The following is a 21,089-nucleotide window of genomic DNA, read 5'->3' as shown; positions in this document are numbered from 1 at the left end:
TCTAACTTTCCTAAGTTTTAGATTTTAATATATTCCCAATGCCAGCAGTATCCAGATGCCTTAATTTCTTCACCTGCTTTCCTTATATATGTGTGGCTATGTGTGAATATGTGCATTATGAATGCAGGTACCCATGGAGGCCAGATAGGGGCACAGGGGTCTTCTGAAGCTGGAGTCACAGGCAGTGTTAGGGCTGGGGATGGAACTCAGGCCCTCTGCAAGAGCACTTCTCCGTCTTCTGATATTCTTACTGTTGCCCTCTTAGAACCAGAGGTGCTTAATCAGATATGCCTGTGTCTAGTGCTCCTGAGTGGAGGTCAGGGGTCAGTGTCTGTTTCTTCCTTTGCTAGTTTCCATTGCTCTTTCTGTTTTTCTTCCATGTATGTATGCATGCATGCATGTATGTATGCATGTATTAGACAGGGTCTCCCACTGAGCTTGCTGTTCTGACTAGACTAGCCAGCCAATGAGCTGCAGGAATTCCTGACTCTCTGCACCCTCAGTTCTGGGATTATGGTCATGTGCTTCTGTACCAGGTTTTTTGTGGGGACTGGGGTTCACAACCCAGGTGCCCATGCTGCACAGCAAGCTGTGTCCCTACTGAGCCCAGCCCTGTATTTTACTCACCTTTGCTGTCTCTTTGCCTTTTCTAAAGGTTTTTTTCCTTTGTGGTCTATTTTGGAGAAGTATATATTCCATTATTTTACTGCCTGCTATTTTGAGCTAGCTATTCCTGTATTTCTATTCTTGTGTACTCAGGAGATTCTGTCTTCTATATTTAGGGTATACTCCAATGCTGGCACTCTCGGTGAGTTCCCCATTAGATGCTTTGACTCCAAACCCTACTGATTTGGTTTTGGTTTTTTAACTTATTCAAACTTAAATTTGTTGGTTTTTTTTTAATTTGTGTATATATTTGTTGATTATTTGGGTTCTTTCTTGACACAGTCCTTCTTTTATATATAGACTTGCCTTTTTTCCTGAGGAATATCCTTTAGAAATTCATACACATCTATGAGATCTCTGAGATCAGAATATGTTTGTCCAAATAGCGTCTGCATTTGCTTCTGCTAAGTGTGTAGGCCCTACCATCTGAAGCCACTAAAGGGGACTTTTCAAGCTACAAAGATAAAAGTTTAGGGGATAAAGCACCTGAGGCAATTCTCAGGGAGACTTTTCAAGATTTCTTTTCTTCAGCCAAGATGGGCACAGTCATGACTACTTCTAACCCTCTCTTGTGATGGAGTGAACGGGGCAATTTTCCTTCTTTACACAGTTATGTGTATCCCTTCCAGCACTCTGCCCTCATGGCCCCCACTGAAGCCGGGCCCTTCAGGCCTAGTCCAGCTCCCACACAGCTGTTCATCCTTCTGGACTCTTCCTCATGCTTCCAGGCTACCTCACTTCACTGCCAGCTTGAAAACTCTTCGGTCCAAAGATTTTAAGAGGCGCCTCTCTGGACATCACATTTGCCTTAATTACTTTGAATTTTGAGCAGTAAGGTAAATTACACTTGACTACTCAGTTGTATGGATCCACTTCCTAAAGAGCGCAGTTCAAATGTATCAGTAAAGTGTGTGTCAGGTCTTAATGGATTCCTCACAGAAGCTCAGGGTGACACTGATGACTTCCTGTTGGTTTACTAAGTGCTCATAGTACTTACTAGCTCATTGTCATCATTTTCAGAGCAACTTTCCTAACTCTTCTGAGGTGTGAACTGATACCCAGTACTTGCATTTGGAGTTGAATTATATGTGAGCCACATGCACACATTTGACAGTGTCCATACCATCAAAGTCAAGGTCATCTTGCGTGACTTAGGGGCATATGTATGGTTTCTGAAACTCCAAATAAAACCTTTCTCTTTTTACTAGCTGCCTAACATGCCACATGTAATTTCTAAACTGTCTTCTTTGTTGTTCTTTTTGCAGATCTACCTTTATATGTAAAATTTGTAGTTTGGAGCAAGGTTGCTGCTCTGGTCTTCAGTACATAAGCAAATAGGAAGAATTTACAGTGTAACTTATTTTTCCAGCACACTTAGTCCTTGGGACCTAGAAACTAAACATTTTCTTGAATTAATCAGAAATACATCTTGTCACGGTGCCACATACACCCCCACTGCATGTGTCTTCTTTGGACTTGTACGTAACGGACCTGGTTGGGAGTATTTTTGCAGTGCAGAAGGTTTTTCTGTTTGTAGTAGATTGTTTACTCTGTCTACATTTGTGAAAACCAAGGCCTTGCTCCTCTGCCTTTGTTCTCTCAGGGTAACGCTGACCAGCCGGTCCAAACCAGCAAGATCGGCCTGGGCCGGAGAGAGTACCAGAGTCTGCAGCACCGCCACCACTCTCAGCGCTCCAAGTGCCGCCCTCCTAAGGGCATGTATCTAACCCAGGAGGACGTGGTGGCTGTCTCCTGCAGCCCCAACGCAGCCAACACCATCCTGAGGCAACTGGACATGGAGCTGATCTCTCTCAAGCGCCAGGTATTTCATAAAAGTCATGCGCTGTAGGATTTTGTCCATTTGTTCATCTGCTCCAGTTCAGATTAAACTCTGTATTTTGTAGATGTTCTGTTGTACAAGTTACGTTGTGGGAGCTGAGTGTTTGTTTAGGGGTGCAGCCTTGACCTCATCATGGTCAGATGTGATACTCTGCTCCTGAGCTACATCTCTAGCTCAGTGTTACTCCTTAAAGTCTCCAATGTATAGCTTATGGGATTCCTCTGCCTATAGATACAAATCCCAGCATTGTTATCCATCAGCATTGATGCTAAACAAATTGTATAGCTCAGTAGGCCTTGACTTTCCTGTGGAATAAGGAGTCATAACCATGCTGGTTTTCAAGTTGTTGAAAGCTGTCTGCAGTGATATGTGCGGGTTGCCGAGCACATTGTGATGCTCATTGTGGGTCATTAAAAAATATCCTCGTGGCTTTTCAGTGCTAAGACATTAGTCTGTAAACTGTGAAGATGCTGCCAGAAGGCCTTATGAAAATAAACTGGAAATTTCTGCTATTGATATAAAAACAATAAGTATTGCCACAGTGAAGGGGTTTCCCCTTAGTTATTCATTTGCCATGTGACATAGTAAAGGTTTACACACCGGTAGCAGCTCATCTTACACGGACCAAATGGCTGTCTTCCACGCTTCCCTAGCATCTGGTTTTTGTTGGTTTGCTTTTTTCTGTTGTGTTGTATTCTTTTGTTTTGTTTCTGAGACAGGGTTTCTCTATGTAGCCCTGGCTGTCCTGCAACTTCCTCTGTAGACTGGGCTGACCTTGAACTCAGAGAGATCTGCCTGCCTCTGTCTTTTAAGTACTGGGATTAGAGACATGTCCCATCATCTCCCAGCTCTCCCCTCTCCTCCCCTCTCCTCCCCTCTCCTCCCCTCTCCTCTCCCCCTCCCCCTCCCCTCTCCCCTCTCCCCTCTCCCCTCTCCCCTCTTCCCTCTCCCCTCTCTCCTCCTCTCCTCCTCTCCTCCTCTCCTCCTCTCCTACCCTCTCCCCTCTCCTCTCTGCTCCACTCCTCTCCCCTCTCCCCTCTCCCCTCTCCCCCCTCTCCCCTCCTCTCCTCCTCTCCTCTCCTCTGCTCTCCCCTCTCTCCTCTCCACTCCTCTCCCCTCTCCCCTCTCTCCTCTCCTCTCCACTCCTCTCCTCTCTCCTCTCTCTCTCTCTCTCTCTCATAAATATTTTATTGTATGTGTGAGTGTTTTTCATGCATATGTGTATGTATACTATGTAATTGAATGGTACCCACAGAGATCAGATGTTGTCAAATTCCCTGCAACTGGAACTGCAGACTGTTGTAAGTGAGCTGGGCGCTGGGAATCAAATCTGGAAGAGCAGCAGGTGTTCTTAACCACCAGGCCATCTGAGTTACTCTTTTTCAGTTTGGTTGTTTTTTTGTTTGTTTGTTTGTTTTTTTTTTTTGGACAGTGTTGTTCTACACAGCCCTGGCTGTCCTGGAACTCACTATATAGACCAGGGTGGCCTAGAACTCACAGAGATCTGCCTGCCTCTCTGCCTCTGAGTGCTGGGATTACAGGTGTGCATCACTGTCCCTCCACATTCCTCTTGAGAGGTTTTTATTGCTACATTGCATTGATCTGTGCTCTCATATCATCCTGTCTTCTGTGCTGCTTATTAGAAGTGCTTTTCTAAAAGGCAGATGTGATCACATTCTCTCCAGTAAAATTTTTCAGTTTCCTTCAGTCATTGGGCAGAATTGAAGTTCTTTGGCCTACTTCATGGCTCTTCGGTTCTTTGCCCTGGCCCTATGTCCCTCCTTTTTCCTAAATGCTCTTCTGCCTAGAGTTCTTTCTGTTTCTCCCACACCGTCCAGCTGCTGAGTGCTTTGAACTGGAGCCTTTCCCTGAAGCTACCTACATCCACTCAACAACACCCAACAGCAATGCCCAGCATCAGCACCTTTATTTGTTCTCTTGCATGCTCTTCCTTTCCTTCTCCTATGTGAGTTTTCCTGACATGGCCAACTGATTGACTCTAAACTATCCTTTGGTTTATTCTAGATTCTATGGTTGAAAAAACATGATGAATAACCTAATAATATTTGGCTGTCCATACTGGAGGGAAAAAAAAAAAAAAGCCAGGTGTGGTGGCACACGCCTTTAATCCCAGCACTTGGGAGGCAGAGGCAGGCGGATTTCTGAGTTCGAGGCCAGCCTGGTCTACAGAGTGAGTTCCAGGACAGCCAGGGCTACACAGAGAAACCCTGTCTCGAAAAACATACAAAACAAAAAAACAAACAAACAAAAACCAACCAAAAGGAAGGGGTTAGCAAGAAGACAGTTCTCATGTATACTCTACAAGGACACTAAGTTGCTCATAGACTCATAGTGTGAAGCTTGGCTTATGTTTAGATTGCACTTAGCACACGTATAACCTGGAAAGATTACTTAACCTCTGTGAGCCTTGTATTTTTATGTATTTCTATGGATGGTTCCAGTGGAAGCAGAGTCAGGCCTACTTCAGCTCCTGTTTGAAAACATGCATATTCCACTGCCTTTGATAGATAAATTGGGAAACAATTTGAGTGGAGTGTGATTTTTGTGTTGGGCAAATGTATGTTTTTTGTCAGTGAAGAACTATATCTAGTTGGCGAGTACATTCATACACCTCTATTGTGTAGCAGCCATATCAATTCACTGTGTGTTGGAAACCGCACACATCTGATGTAAACCTTGGGTAGAATTTCAAATAACCCTCCTTCTACCATGCACAGGAGCTCAGAAGGTGCAGCCAGGCTGACACCTGGCTTCACACTAGCCTGAATATTTTTATAAGGTCAAGTGCCATCTTGATTGTAGCATTTCTGCATTTCTTTAGCGTATATAAAATTCTGCTCCCATCTTTGTTAGATCCCTATCTTTTCATGTTTGCCATTGAAGATGTTGACTGTTCTACCCAAAAGGTACCTTTTCCCCATAAGATGTAGGTTTTTGTTAATTAAAGATCTTACATAATGAAATAACTTTTAAGAGTGTGTATGTTGTGTTATACAGAACTAGTTATATTTACCACACAAATGGTTGTAAGAATTGAGTGACTTGTTTTTAACGTAAAAGAATGATGTTTTATATCTAGCAAATAATAGTCGTGATCACCATTATTATTATAGGAACGTTTGCCATTTGGTCAGAACATTATGGTGATGAGAACTGGCAATAGAGTTTAATCTTTGTTTATTGCCAGCTGCCTTTGGTTATAAAAGACACTGTTAAATGATGTTTAAAGTCTGATTTAGGATGAGGTGTAGCCTGGTGGTAAAGTGCTTGCCTTCCAGGAGTGAAGCTCAGCTCAGAGCTCAGAACCACCACCACCCCACAAAAGAGTCTTACTCAGAGTCCTGTCAATCTGCCAAAGTATGTGCTAATCGATTGACAGAATGGCACGTCTTACGTGGGACAATTGTGTCTGTCCTCCTGAACTGAAACCTGTGATGGTGTTGATGCATGCCCTGTTGACTTACGTAGTACTTACTCACAAGGCTTTACTGAGTGCATGATCTGACTCACGTTTTGTCATTTTGTGAAGGTTCAGAATGCTAAGCAAGTAAACAGTGCACTTAAGCAGAAAATGGAAGGTGGAATTGAAGAGTTCAAACCGCCTGAGGTATGATCTGAGATGCATGTGATCGAGTGCCTGTGCTTTGGGGTTGCCCAGTCTCGGGGTCTACGCTGGTCCCTTTGGAACATTTCACAATGTGGACAATTGATCATCCCTAGTTTTTTCACCTACATAATTATCTTTTGACTCTTGACTGATGTTTCCATATTTAAATTAATTCACCTCCCTTGCCCTCAGCAGTAAGAGAGGGCATAGGGCATAGTCCCTGGGAGGCTGCAACACATCTGGGCATAAGCAGTATTTGTTCAAAGCCCTTTTCTACTTGTGTGAATTGGTAACACTACAGAATAAATCACAAGGGGTTTTTCTTAAACAAAACTTTATTTTAAGACTCTTGCTTTTTAGCTCAAACTTCAATGAGGATTTTACTGTATTTATTTTCTTACATTCTACCTGAAAATGTAAAATCTCATATATAAAGATATATATTACCTATCTTATTACCAAATTCTTATTTGGGTTTTGTTTCTGTGTTCATGGTAAGTATAGGAAAACTTAAATGCCCCCAAAATCCAATCAAGTCTTTTTACAAAAGTTTCTGCAGTAAAATCTTTGATTTTTTTTTTCTAAAGACTCCCAAGTTACAATTCATATTCTGGATTTGCCTTTCTCTGAATATAGTGATCAAATAGTTGCATATGTTCCTGTGGGGCCTCTCTGTGCTTCCTGTATCTGACTTAACAGCTGCAGATGAGATAAGGGAGATGGCAAAGTAGCAGGGTAGTGCGCAGAAACAGTGCTCCCCACAGCAGGGCCACAGAAACAGTGCTCCCCACAGCAGGGCCACAGAAACAGTGCTCCCCACAGCATGGCCACAGAAACAGTGCTCCCCACAGCAGGGCCACAGAAACAGTGCTCCCCACAGCAGGGCCACAGAAACAGTGCTCTCCACAGCAGGGCCACAGAAACAGTGCTCCCCACAGCAAGGCCACAGAAATAGTGCTTCCCCACATCAAGGTTAGGTCATGGGAAGCAGTGAAAAATGCATAGATCCGTATCTCATTTCAAGCTCCATTTTATAAACTGAATACATTCTAGTGACATTGAGTTAAGGGAGTTGTAATAGCAAACATTTTATTTTCCTATATTATTGCAAAAGGAAGCTTTAAAATGTGAATTGGTCATTTAAATTTTGTATTTAATCATATGTTGAATATATATAAAGCAAAATTTTCAAATACTAACAACTTCATAATTTAAAAATTCTATGAGTGCAGTAGGTATTAAGAGCATGGCAGGTTACAGGCACAGGGACACCCCTTTAACATCAGCACTTGGGACGCAGAGGCCAGAGGGACAGCCAGGGCTACAAAGAGATCCTGTCTCAAAAAAGAACTTGGCGGGTGAGGTGGAAGGAGTGCTGTAATGGGATGGCTCGGTGAGTGAGGGCGCATGCTGTCAATCAGTGCTGGCCACCTCAGCTCGATCCCCACGACTCCTGTGATAGCTGTGGAAAATTGTCCTCTGACTTCTACACATGCACATGCACCATGGCATATGCATGCCCCCACCCTTCATAGGTAAATCGATAACTCTGTTATTAAAAACCAACTATGGGTCTACTAGGAAGAAAATCTATGCTAAAAGTTTGAATATTTAGAGGCTGAAGAAATAGCTCAGTAGTTAAGAGTATTGGCTGTTTTTTCCAGAAGACCTAGATTCAATTTTCCAGCACCCACATGGTGGCTAACCACCATCTATGACTCCAGTTCCAAAGGATCCGATGCCGTCTTCTGGCCTCCACAGGCATCAGGCATGATACACAGACATACATGCAGGCAAACACCTCCACACATAAAATTCATCAACAAAATCATGTTTGAAAATTTAAATGAAATAGAGAATTTCTAGGGCCTGGTCTATTAAAATTTCCAAGGGGGTAGGGAAAGACTGAATAATTTATAATCAGCATTTTTCTCTCACAAGAAAATAAGCCCAGACAAATTTACAGAAAGAGTACCAAATCTTCAAAGAAAAGTTAATTCTAACCTTAAAGTTTTCGTAATATCCCAGGATCGTTTGACTCATCAACATGCATCTGACAGTGCTGTAAACAGCTTGTCTTACTGTGCACCAGCTCTGATCTCTATAGACAGGCAACTGAAGCAGGCACTGCTACTACACAGGGGGAGAGCGGGGCTCAGGGAGGTCACTGACTTAGTCAAGATCACCAAGGAGTAAATAGTAGCATTTCCTGCTGCTCAGGATTTTATACCTGATTGGTCAGTATGCATCATGCTACCATAGACTTCAGAAAGCGTCATAGAATAGCACTGTTTGGTAGATTCTCACATTTTAAGCCAGCTACTAGGATAGGAATTAACAAACATTGATTATATCTTTTGATATAAGAGCAATGAGCAGAATGAAATCACTGGGTCTGGGTGATTTAATGATCTCATGTGATTTGAAGTACATAAAGAGCCAGAAAGTCCTCACAGTGTGTGTCTGTTTATCATACCTATTGCTTTCGGGACAGGGCAATATATTCTGAAATAGTGATTATGTCATAGGAAAGACAGTGAAGAAAGGATGATCCTTCACTTGTGTGTTAGACTTCACCTACTCCAAGATATTGATAACCTCTGGAGTACTAACGTCACTAAACACAGGGCTCATTATAACCAAGGAGCTTTGCTATCCATTTGACTTTAAGGAATATTTGATGAAGAAGGTAAATTCACCTCCACAACTATTTATCAATCACCTGTTCTGTGTAACCAGCATTCAGGCATCGTGGGAGTGTGGGGAGAGGGAGAGCACAGAAGGAGAAGGTGATTTTTTTTCCCTGCCTGCTTAAAAAATACTTGGATTCTAGATGCTATATGATAAATTCATGGGAGTATAGACTTAGAAACAAATGTTCTATGAAGGCAACTAGTCTCTACTCATTTTGGCTGGGTGGTCGGGAAAGAGTTTCTGTGAGGGCGAGGATAAATGGGATTGGTGCAGACATAAAGTTCACAGAGCAGAAAAGAGGGTAGCAGCCATAGAGAGAGGGACAGGACATTCAAATAAACCAGTGTGAAAAGGTACAGCCAAGCAGCAGGTGAGCGGACACTGAGCTCCAGTGGGAATATAAAGCACATCTGTTCTCAAGCATCCTGTATGCCTAGAAAGGCAATGTTAGACAAGAGAAAAACAAGCAGAGGGTGTAAGAAATAGAACCAAGGATGCTACAGAGACTGTTAGGCAGGGGCAAGGACGTAAGGATTTTTGTGAAACTGGGAAGAAGTCTGCTTTACATTAGATACAGGAAAGCCCTGCAACTTCCTCAGTATAGAGAGTAGGTGATGAAACAATGCCATGATAGGAAAACTGGCAAACATTCTCAATGCTAAAATGCTGGGCTTGTGAGCGGTGTACAGTAAGACGTGAATAGATTAGGTTAGCCATATGGACGTGAACAAAAGATAATCCATTTGAGAGTTAGAAATGCGTGTATCTCCTTGAAAATACGTATTGGGTGGAGGAGGTGTTTGGTTTATGACTGGGAGATAGATGGAGGTAGCAAAACCCTTGGAGCTGGGAAGGGAGAAGGGGGTCTCTGGAGAGGGGTGTCACTTGGACCGCATCCTGGGCTGGTGCTTGCAGCCTTTAAAATGGATACTCAGGTTTCCAGCCTTGAACAGAAAGTTTAACATGGTAACTTTTTCCAGCTCTCATGAAATTATATGTACTTACCACTGACAAAATGGAGAAGCAAGTGAAGACAAACTGATTTAGCAGGGAGGATACCCTGCAAGCCTCCAGTGTTGTCTGCTTGCTGAGACCTGCTATTTTGTACAGTTACTTTTAATTGACAAACTACAAAGTTTAGTTTCTGGTTGCAAGTCATATTCTAGTTGTCCTTTCTATATATTAAAGTTCCTGGGGTTTGTGAGAACTTAAAGTCAGTAAGTTAGAGGACTCCTATATATTTAAATACCTTGCTCTATTTCTCTTCAGTCTCCCCTCCTTCCCTGCCTCCATTTTGTCAGATATATTTAATCCTAACCAGTTTTAGCTCTCCTTCCTGCAATTTCTACCAGAGTACAGTTTAAAGGCTATTAACTTGTTGCTTGAAGACCAGACCCTACAAGTTGAAACTCCAGGTTCCCTGGCCCTCTCCCTAAGGAAGCTGTTTTTAGATGGTTACCTCTCCTGTTCCTTCTCCTTGGCTGCTGAGATACGCAGTACCTCCTCTCATTCCTTTGTTTGCTCGGCGGTAATTTTCACACACATGTGTACACAGACATGGTCTAGGTCCTTACATTCAGAATCCATGTGTCTCTTTTCTCCCAGAGATACATTAATCTCACCCCTTCACTGTGTTACAGTTCCATCATAGATACATTAAAATGGACATTGTTCAACCAGTTAAGAAAGTGGAGGGCAGCAGGCATAAGCATAGTGGCTACACACACACACACACACACACACACACACACACACACACACACACACACACACACACACACACACACACACACACACACACTCACTCACACACACACACACACAGCTGTGCTGCAGCTCCTCCTGACTGCATTACTGGGTATACACCTGGGCCAAACATTCACACCCTGGAAACCGAATCCCACTCCTTCAGACAGACACTTTTCAGCTTTCACACAACTCCTGTGTATCCCTTTGGAATGTGACCCATTCTTAGTGTACCATTGGTCCAAATCCATTCAACAACCATATTTGAGTTCAGCTAAAACGTTAGTGCACTTCTGGGTGTGTGGGGACATGGGAGTCATAAAGGAGGAAACACATACCACTTTCTTTAAAAGCATAAAGCCTAATAGACGTACTTCACATTTAAGAAATGTATGAATAACTCCATTGTTTTATAAAAAAATTATTTTCAAACCTTCAAAACTGATTTGGATACATAAATAGTGTGTTTTGGTCCACACAGAACCTGGGCTCTACCTGGATGTCCTAGTGCCTTCTTTTTAGTGTATCACAAATGAAACTCATCCTTGCTTCACCTCTTGCCATCGCCCACAGGAGCATTTCTCGACTTGTGGCTTCTCAGCCGCAATGCCTTCTGCCAGCTGTCCAGGCCTGAGAGTTTTGTCCAGGTTAAAGCTGTGCCCCACTGCGCGTGCTCTCCCTCCCTCCCACCCCCCCACCCCCCCCCCCCACTTGCTTATGAGGTTGATGCAGGCTTACCACCTTGTTCTCATTGACTTCCTCTGGCTTTACTTCAAATCCTCCCCACACGGAGCTCAGGCTTCTCTCTCTGCACATGGACTGTGCCTTTCAGACACTGCTGAGGTTTAGATGAATGCATTTTTATAGTTTACATATTTCTGTTTAATTTTTGTTCTCTTTTCATGATACTTTTCCCATGAGCTTTAGCTCTGCAGATTTAACAGTCACCAATCAGCTGTTGTTGACTTAGGTGCTATCTCTAATTATAGTTCATATTCAGAGCGATTGATTTGTGAAGTGAGTGTTGCTGTTTGTGTAGGAGAGTCCCAGGGTAGAAACACACAGGAATCTCACCAGCAAGGATGTGCTTACTCTCTCCACTAACGTCAGTTGCTGTCTGTCCAGACCATCAGAGCACTGTTGTGTACGTCCATTACTGTAGTTAGTAAAATGCAAATACAGCACACACCAAATGACACTCTAGACAGATGAAAAGCTCAATGATGTCCGTGCAAGAGAATGGCTTCTGTCATCTGCAGAGTTGTTGACAGACAAAGCAACAGTTGGAAACAAAGACAGCCAAGTACTTGGAGAAGAATGATCTGAGCAATACATAGCTAAAGGGCTTGAGAAAAGCCTTGAAACCTCCAAAGAACGTGCCCACGTGATGCCTTCAAAGAGCAAAGCCCATGTGATGACCACTCAGTTCTGTGGTCAGAAGAGCAATGCCAGAGAGCACAAAGGTCTCAGCATGAGGCAGGCCCTCAGAAGGGCTCATCTGGTAAAGGGGCTCCCAACACAGGCCTGGGGACCTGAGTGTGAGCTCTGGAGCTCACATAACGGTGGAAGGAGACAACCAACTCTACAGAGTTGTTCTCAGACCTCCCCATGTCCACAAATGTGCATGGCACAGACATGCATCATATATACGTTGTAATAAATACTTTATTTCATAAAAAGATTGAACCAGTCTACAGTGTTTCCGTTTTCTAGGTCAGATAAGTTATAATAGGCCCTTTACTTTTTCACCATTTACTCTGAAATATTTGAATCCATTTTAAATGGTTTGAGTACTGATCTCCAGGAATCCAGTGAGCTCCTTTGGTCACCAGCTCAGAGTCTGCCCTTCTTCCAAGCTGCTGTCTTTCAGTGACGGTGCCTGAGTACCTGGTTGATTTCATTGGTTCCTTTTCCCTGGGGAGAGGGTTGCTGGGAATTTAAATTCCCAAACGCTCTCTGATCTGGGTCCCTGGCCCTCTTCGTGTATTTCATTTTGAAATAGGATCCCACTAAGTTGTCTAAGCTGTTCTGGAGCATCAGTCTGGAACTTGAGGTCCTCCTGCCTCAGCCTTCCAAGTAGCTGGAAGTACAGCCCTGCAACCCCCGGCTGAGCTGGCGAACTTACTGCGCCTGTGCGAGCCTATCCGAGCCCATCCTCTGCCTCCCTGTGGCCTGTGTCTCTACAGCTTGTTCTCTGCTCGCTCCCAGCTGCCATCCATCTCTCTTGTCTCTGGAATCCCGTCATTAGTATTTCTGATTTTGTTTTTCCTTGCTCTAGATCTTTAAGCTTTTTCCTTTTGTCCTTTCAACGTTTTGTTTCTGACTTTGAGGTTGCTTCTTCCTTCTGAATGCTCATTTATAGGAGTTGTGAACCTCTTTTCATTGATGTTACCCAGAGGTGAGAGCTGATGTCCTTTCTCAAAGGGCACTACCGACTCCTCCCCTGTATGTCCAGGCACCGTGCCAGCTTACTTTCCCTGAGCAGTGCCTCCTGTGATCATCTGTGAGCTAGTACACTGCGGCTCTATACTCCTCTCCCTCTGCTCCTAACAGCCCTTGATTTATTTGTCGTTATTTTGAACTATTGAAATCTCGTTACATTGTTGATACTGTAGAATTTTTAACAATGATTTTGGAAGAAATATTAGGAAGTCCTGGGATTTAAAAAAAAAAAAAAAGTCTTATCAATGGTTCATTTTCTGCTTCAGAAATTAAAGACACGCGTTAGGACTTGGGTTTATCCTCCATTTTAGTCTAATTTGTACAACTATTTTAGGTGAAATAATAGTTTTACTTGATGTGAGTGAAGAAATATTATATCTCTAAAGAAAACGATCTCTTAGATGTTCAGACTGGGCTAAAACCAGTATCTGTGGTATGAAGTAGGAATACTGTAAGTGGGAAATGTCAGTGTTGTGCAGCCTCTCACATGGGTGCAGTTTTCTTTCATTACCTTTCTGTGTGGATAAAAGGTAATCAAGATGTGTTTTATCCTCCTGAAAACAAAACCCCCATGACTCCGCATATTAGTCTCATGTCTATGATTTGGTGAAAAGTTTTTTTAAAGCAAGTTGGAAAAATGTCTGTCTTCATATCCTCATTAGGAAACCTCTTTTTAATTTTGTAGTCAAATCAGAAAATTAATGCCCGTTGGACCACAGAGGAGCAGCTTCTAGCAGTGCAAGGTATACTAAAGATAAGCAGTAATTGTTGTTCATCACGATTAACTGTCATGCAAGGTGCCCGCCACAGTCCTTCCTTCTCTAGAAGTGGGTCACCGTGTCATCCTGGTGATCAGGGATTGTGTGTTGTGTTTCTGGGTGTGGCATACTGAATCTGTGCATTTAGGGTCCTGAGGAGCATAGCCAGTCACCTGGTGCTCTGTGGCTCAGCTTCAGGGTGTCTCTGTCACACTGAAGAGTGCTTATGAACATAAACTCTAAGGTTCTTAATTTGTCTAACTTCTGTATTTGATTAAGTGTGAGGTGACTGAAAATTTTAACTATGTGCTTTCAGCGTGTTATTTTCCACAAAGAGATAGATCACTGGGTTCCTTTAAGAGACCACAGGCACTGTGAGCATGTGCTACCGTGTCTGGTGCAGTTTGTGAGAACATTCAGTGGCTGCACCCGTGGACAAATGGGGAATGTTGTAAACTTGGGTTTTCTTCTGCTCTGCTCTGCTCTGCTCTGCTCAATGGCAGATTGTACATTTTGTTTAGGATTCTGCTGCTCTTTTAAGATGAACTCTGCAGAATTCGTTGTGTGAATTAAACGTGGTCTGCTTCTTGTTTTTGAGCCCTCGTTGTGCTGAGCGGGAAGAGCTTCTTACTGGGGCTCCCAGGAAGCAAGAGCACAGAGTGTGTAACACCCCAAACACTCATCCTCCTCTTTGCTTAGAGCTTGCATCACGTGTATTTAGTGCTGTGGCTTAGAACTCTGCTAAGAGTTTGAGCAGGCCTGCCTTTTATTCATGCAAAGCCCGTTTTCCTTCACTATGGTGTTGCCTGATAAGAACTGACCCCTGGTCTGCAGTGTTCGGTTAGTATGTTAGTTCTGGATCGTGATAGATATTATTCCAGCAAAGGATTTTCTGAAGAGAATGTCCAAGGGAAACTTGGGGTGATCTTTCTCCACACAGCACTTGAGATTTGATAGTGTGATGAACTGTTTTCAGGGGCAGAGTCCACAAAATGGAATAGCTTGGTTGCACCATACATAGCTGCACTGAAAGAAAAGGCTGTAGTGAGATTCCTGTACACAGCCCGAGCTGTGTGTGCAGACAGCTAGAGGGCAGTGTTGATGCCTAGAGTCACACGTCTTCCTGCTGAGGCATGGCCAGTGCTCTGTGATGCACATTTAGAAAGTTACCTTTAAATAAATTATTCTAACAGCAGTTTGAGTGGAAGTATACTTGTTGTAGGGTTTTTTTTTTTTAAGGTCCTTCTAAAATAATGTGTTAATGCCTCATTTTTAGTTCTTCAAACTAAATATCATTTGGAATTTTTGTTTGGCCATTTTGTTTCTATTCTTAGTACATAAGTGGAAACAATATGTATCTATTTGTGTCTAAAGTAGTTGATGTAGAAGGATTTAAGTATGCTCTTTTGTCCAATATGCCCACACATTAACATAAAGACCTTAACATCTATCTTTTTTTTTTTTTTGGTTTTTCGAGACAGGGTTTCTCTGTGTAGCCCTGGCTGTCCTGGAACTCACTCTGTAGACCAGGCTGGCCTCGAACTCAGAAATCTGCCTTCCTCTGCCTCCTAAGTGCTGGGATTAAAGGCATGTGCCACCACTGCCTGGCCTTAACATCTATCTTAAAAACTGTACTGTAGCAGTGCCCAGGGCCCCAGTCTCTGGTTGAGGTGTGTGCATAACTGTAGTATCTGTTTAATGAGAAGCAAGCCTTTGCTATCAAGATGCTACTTAGCAAGCAGTTTTTTCCTTTATATTTGTAAGAAATCTTTACATGGTAAATCCTTTAACAGACACTTCAGTACTTGAAAGTTATAACAAATTTTGTTTTGATATTAACATGTTTTAATTTCTATCACACTATATTCAGGATATGTGATACATGTGTACTGCTGTGACACCCTTTGTAAAGTGTTCTGCCTTACTCAGAATGGACTGTTAGTGACCCAGAAAAGTGAGAGGTGCTGTTGTTGAGATTAGTAACTCAATTTGAATATACTTCCGTGGTAACTCTTTTAAAACCACAAGTACAACAAGATCATCTTCATTCCTAGGGTTCAAATAGTATATCGCACCTTTCCTGTTGTTACCAACTGGTTGCTGACATTTTAAGCACTTCCCTTCCTTTCTTCCCTAGTGGAAAGTGAAGACATGAATCAGTCAGGTGTGGCAGGAATCTATGTGCTTCTGTAGCTTCCTTGTGCCCATTCTAGATCTGCTGTGATCTCAGTGGGACATCATTAGTGCCAGTAAGAATGGCTCTTCTGTTTCTCCATGTGTGTGGCCTTTTTCATGTGATATTAGTCTCCGAAAAGCATACATTTATATGGTAACACAGGAGGAATGTAGCATGCAGTGCTTACTGTTGTTGTTTTAGTCTATCTCAGAATATATTCGTATCCTAGTGCTTAGAAGATTCAGTCTCTGATCTTAATGCTATTTGAGAAAGAAAAAAAAAAGGCAAAATGTTAGCATGGTGTCAGCTTTAGATGTCTACTTTCACTTTCCCTGCCGTGGCCTCTAACTCAGGGAGCAGAGGCCCTGTGTCTGAGGGCTGGGGCTGTGTTGAAAGTTGCCATCTCTTATGCTCTTCGTACTATTGATCTTTTTAAGAAAAATGAAGCTACAAATCTAGAAATTGCCTTTTTAGATTTATCTCATAGTTAAGAGCCCAAAATGAGAATGGTTCATCAAGTAGAAAGCAGTTGGTTTGACCACTGATAAAATGTAGAGATGGTAAATCTAGTCCATGAATAATCAAAAGGACGTAGAATAGCAAACTAGTACTTTGGTATTTAGGTTAGGTATTTTAGTACTCCCTTTAGGTTTGAAGTATCCTGTCTATTGTAACAGAGGTCGTGAGTGCAGACATCTTAGAGTCTGTCAACCTCTGGTATGCCACTTCAGGTCATCACTCACTCAAATCTCCCATTGCTTTTGGAGTGGAATTGAACTTACCATGTGAAAGATGTGAAGGCAGGACTCAGAGAGCAGCAGTGAGCAGTGGAAGGGAAAACCATGGTTTGAACTTCACTGTCTATATAATCCTTATTGTCTGTATCTGATTAATAAGTCTATAGAAAGTAGAAAAAGGCATATCCCCAGAGATGTGAGTTTAAAACGTATATCTTAGTTACTGTAAAGGCCATATCCGTACAGTTTTTAGATGCCAATACTCTTATTTCAAAATGGACTTTTGGTAAACTTGTATTCCCCAGTTATATTAAGTATATTAAGTCTCCCTTTTCACGACAATGACTCTTGTTGTGAGAAGCAGGGAGAATCCCTCAAGTTCTTCTGCCTTTGAGCCACTGTGAGCGCTTTGCTTTCTCTTGTCTCTAAATACCAAATGCAGTATCCATGCTGTCTGTCCTTCTGGCTTCTAAACCATGACCATAATTGGGAAACACTGCCTATGTGCTCCTAAAGTGTGAGTGGACACAGTCCTCCAGCTGAGTCTGGGTTACTCAGGCAGTGCCTGTGTCTGTCTTTACTAGTAAGAAAATTACCTTTAAGATAAATAAGCAATGTTTAAGAAGATGTATGTCATGGTATATTTATGCCAGATAATGCAGAACAGTGACAGGAAGAGGTGAACCATCACAAAGTGTGATGGCGACAGTCCCCTAGTCCCATTGTTCTTAATTCCCAGACAAATTTTTTTAAAAATCCCATCAAATATTGAAAGTAATTACTTGCAAGAATAGGAAGTTTAGAAACCTGACTGAAAGCAATATTTCCCTCTCTGTTTGGTTCTGGAGGGGTCTCCAGACTGACTGCTGACATTTGAACCTTTTGCCCTTAGAGGCAAACTGTCCACTTAGATATACCTTAAACCATTTGACAGATTTAACAATCATTGTATTTAAACTCCCTTGCTGAGGAAGCATAGACTGCCTTGCTTGTTACAGACCATGTAAAGAGCATGGGTCACCTCTCCCCAAGGTACAGAGTGAGACTTGGTGGCTCTGACACAGTGGCCTCAGCTTACTGCTCATCAGTGTTCTGCATTAGGCTGTCCTCTGATTCCCTGACTGAGATTCTTCTGAAGGAGCTGTCCCAGTGCAGCAGCTGACTGCTCACCGTTGTGTAGACCTTAAGAGTTTCCTCTTCTAGACAATATGCTGATCCCTACTACTTTGTATAGGTTCTTAAAGGTTCCATCTCCTGAGCAAAACAAACTGTTGACTAGTTCTAGGAATATAAACATGATCTACATTCCACCATTGGCAAAGGAAATAGATCAGTCAGTAAAGTGCAAGGCACTAGGGCCTTGGTTCAATCCTAGGACCGAGGTCAAAAGACAAAACCCAAAACAGGTATGGTAGAGTGCACTTGCAGCCCCAGTGCTGGGAGGCAGTGACTGGCAGATCCCAGGGACTCTGGACTCTGACCTGCCAGCTTCCGCTGCTTGGTGAGTTCTATGAAACAGAGAGACCTTATCTCAAAAAACCCAGATGGACACAGAGCCACCCTACCTGGATGGTATGTGAGGAACACCACCACCTGAGCTTGTCCTCTGGCTTCCGTATGCCATGTACATACGCATGTGTATGTGCACATGTGCGCACACACACTTGCACACAGGCATGCACACGCGCGCGCACACACACACACACTTCAAGGCACTGTGTTTGGCCCTCATAGTTTGAGGAAAAACAAGAGAAGTAAACCTTATGGTAAAGAAAACTACATTTCCTGAGCACATTATACAGCGTTAAGTAACGCCAGTGAAGCTCTGCATTTTCTCCAGGTTTTTCCACATCATGGTGAGAAACTCTGGAGTTTTCAGAACACGGGAGCAAGCAGGTGGGCTGCCCCAGTCTAGAGGTCACTATTTAGGAGCTTCAGCTAGTATAAGGCCTGCCCGTCTCTGGGTACATTGGTTCTCAGGACACCCAACTAGGATCCTCTACCAAACCAGGGGGATCTGCACAGTAGTGAGGGCGTCCCTTGAAGGAGTCATCATAAACATGCTGGGTGAACTGGGACACTTCACCAGAGTCTGCAGAAGCATTGCACTGTTGTGGGAAGTTGTTTTCAGTTTAGGGTCTAATAATGTTGCAAATGTAACAGGACTGATGCCCAAATAAGGCTCGTTAAAACCAGTGAAGAGTCAGGAAGCAAACAGTCAGAAGAAATCACAGTCTGGGAGAGGGAGAGCGAGAACTAAGTAGCTTAAATAGTAACTAAGTAACCCTGTGGAAGAACTAAGTAGCTTAAATAGTAACTAAGTAACCCTGTGGAAGTTAGGGAGCAAGCATCCCGCCTGGCTTCTAACCAGGTTCCCTTCGGTGCGGCTACTTCTCCCTTGTGTTTAGAATTAGCACAAAACTCTTCTAAAAGCTGCTACTCCCAAAGAACACTTAGTGTGTGTTGACAGTCGCTATTATGAGTAGCCTGGGATTTCTGTGGCCATATCAACCCTCAGTGTCACTAGGTCTCTGTTAGAATTAATCTTGAACCATACAATTGGGTTTGGATTTAAAGAGAGTGTGTTTGTTTCTGTTGCTTAAACATTATAACTGATGTCTGTGTTGTCATGCATGTCTTTCCTTTAGAACAAAACACTCATGAACATGGTTTCTGAACCCCAGTTTCTGCTTAAAGTGAGATGTAGTTAAGTGTTAGTGTCAGTCAAGCCAGGCAGGTGAATTTATTTGGAGATATTCCCAAATTCTCAGTTCGACGCAAGAATAGGATTTAAAAACAGTGTTTCCCACACGCTGGTATTTTTGGTGTTTCACACCCTGGCCCCGCAGCTGCAGTGTCAGTACGCCTTTACCTCACACTTGTCTTTGATTACACTAAGTGACGAGTACTTAAGGCTCCTTGTCTTGGTGGTGTTCTCATCTCTTTCATGTTTTCTGATATAATTACAGTTATCAAAGTAAAAATCAAAAACTTTGACTTGTATTTTGAGCAAGGTACATCTGTTTCTAAATATGAATCCTTGTATTTCTTCTGGAATTCAACTCAGAAGATTATCACCCATTCTAAGTTTTGAAGCACAATTGTTGATCTCAACTTCACCAATCAGCTGCCGCCTTTCCTCCAGGAACAGTATGTGCCCTTCTTAAAGCAAGGCAGGGCAATGGGCACAAATCTGATTCTCACCGAAAAGACAGTTAGAAGTAGATGGGCTAAATGTATCTTCCCTTTCCATAGCCCATCAGATTGTGATAATTCTGATTTTGTAATTTAATTGTATATATTTGTTGGTACTTTGGTGGGGTAGGCAAGTAATCATGGTGAAGTTACTACTAAGCCCCAAATTATGTTGCTTTTCATCATGGGGGAATGAGTGGTACAGCACGCTCAGTTCATTGAGGGGATAAAGAGATGGCTCCTTCCCATCCAGTTTTGTTTACAAACGGTGTTGCTCAAATTTAGGTGACTGGCTACTAGGGAAATAAATGAATGTGGAATTGAGGATGGAACAAAGAATTCAATGCTTTACAATAAATGGACTATATTGAGAGTTCAAGAGAGGATTGGAGAAAGTAACTGAGTATGTAAAAAAAAATGGTAAGTTTCTGACTGTTCAGTGGAAGGCAAGTGGCTGGCTCTATGAAATGACAAATTTGACGGTTTTCATCTGTGACCTTGATTGACAGCTTAGCCTCTGTCTCAGAACTGAGAGCTGAGCAGAGTTTATCAGAAAGGTCGTTCATTGCTGGTATTTGTGTGTGCATGATGTATAGTCCACACAGCTCTCCTTGCTGACCCTTCACAGGTGTGTTATTTACTTTGCCTTCCAGGTGTCCGCAAATATGGTAAAGATTTTCAAGCTATTGCAGATGTAATTGGCAACAAGACTGTTGGCCAAGTGAAGAACTTCTTTGTAAACTACAGGCGTCGGTTTAACTTAGAGGAGGTATTGCAGGAGTGGGAAGCAGAACAAGGAACCCAGGCTTCTAATGCTGATGCTTCTGCTTTAGGGGAGGAGACACAAAGTGCTTCTAAGGTGCCGTCAGGGAAGAGCACTGACGAAGAAGCGGAGGTGTGTTTGTGTCTGGAATCTGAGCTAATCTGAGCTGAGGAGCCGCCCCGCCCTTCTGGTGGTGTGCTGTGAGGGTGTGTGAGGACTAGCTAAATGAGCATAAGGCTGACAATACACTTCCTCGTGAGGCGTCTCTGACTGCTTAGTCATAAGGACATGCCAGCTTCTGGTCCTAGCAGAGCGAAAGTGTATTATTTCTACTGTTAAGCTGTTTACTAATAAAGATGTCTGTTTGGTAGCCTTGTTGGGTTTTTTGTTTCTTGTTTTTGGGTGGGGAGGAGGGTTGTTTATTTTTATTTTGTTAAAAATAAA

General features: G+C 42.8%; 1 protein-coding gene across 20 annotated transcripts in view; it reads left to right on the top strand.

Annotated features, from left to right (window-relative positions):
• Window positions 1-21,089, top strand: part of Rcor3 (REST corepressor 3) — a 39,529-nt gene that overhangs the window by 15,672 nt on the left and 2,768 nt on the right. For 4 of the 20 annotated variants that reach the window (NM_001346740.1, XM_030252870.1, XM_006497244.3 and 1 more), the window contains 4 exons: window positions 2,270-2,488; window positions 6,057-6,134; window positions 13,702-13,759; window positions 20,536-20,777. In NM_001346740.1, the coding sequence (NP_001333669.1) occupies window positions 2,270-2,488; window positions 6,057-6,134; window positions 13,702-13,759; window positions 20,536-20,777 (597 nt within the window). The other 16 variants (NM_144814.3, NM_001290282.1, XM_030252872.1 and 13 more) reach the window with 11 other exon arrangements.

The sequence above is a fragment of the Mus musculus genome, chromosome 1 (assembly GCF_000001635.26).
Source record: "Mus musculus strain C57BL/6J chromosome 1, GRCm38.p6 C57BL/6J".
Classification (NCBI taxonomy): Eukaryota; Metazoa; Chordata; class Mammalia; order Rodentia; family Muridae; genus Mus; species Mus musculus.
The sequence above is the reverse complement of the archived record's forward strand: the minus strand, read 5'-3'. Positions and strand labels throughout refer to the sequence as shown.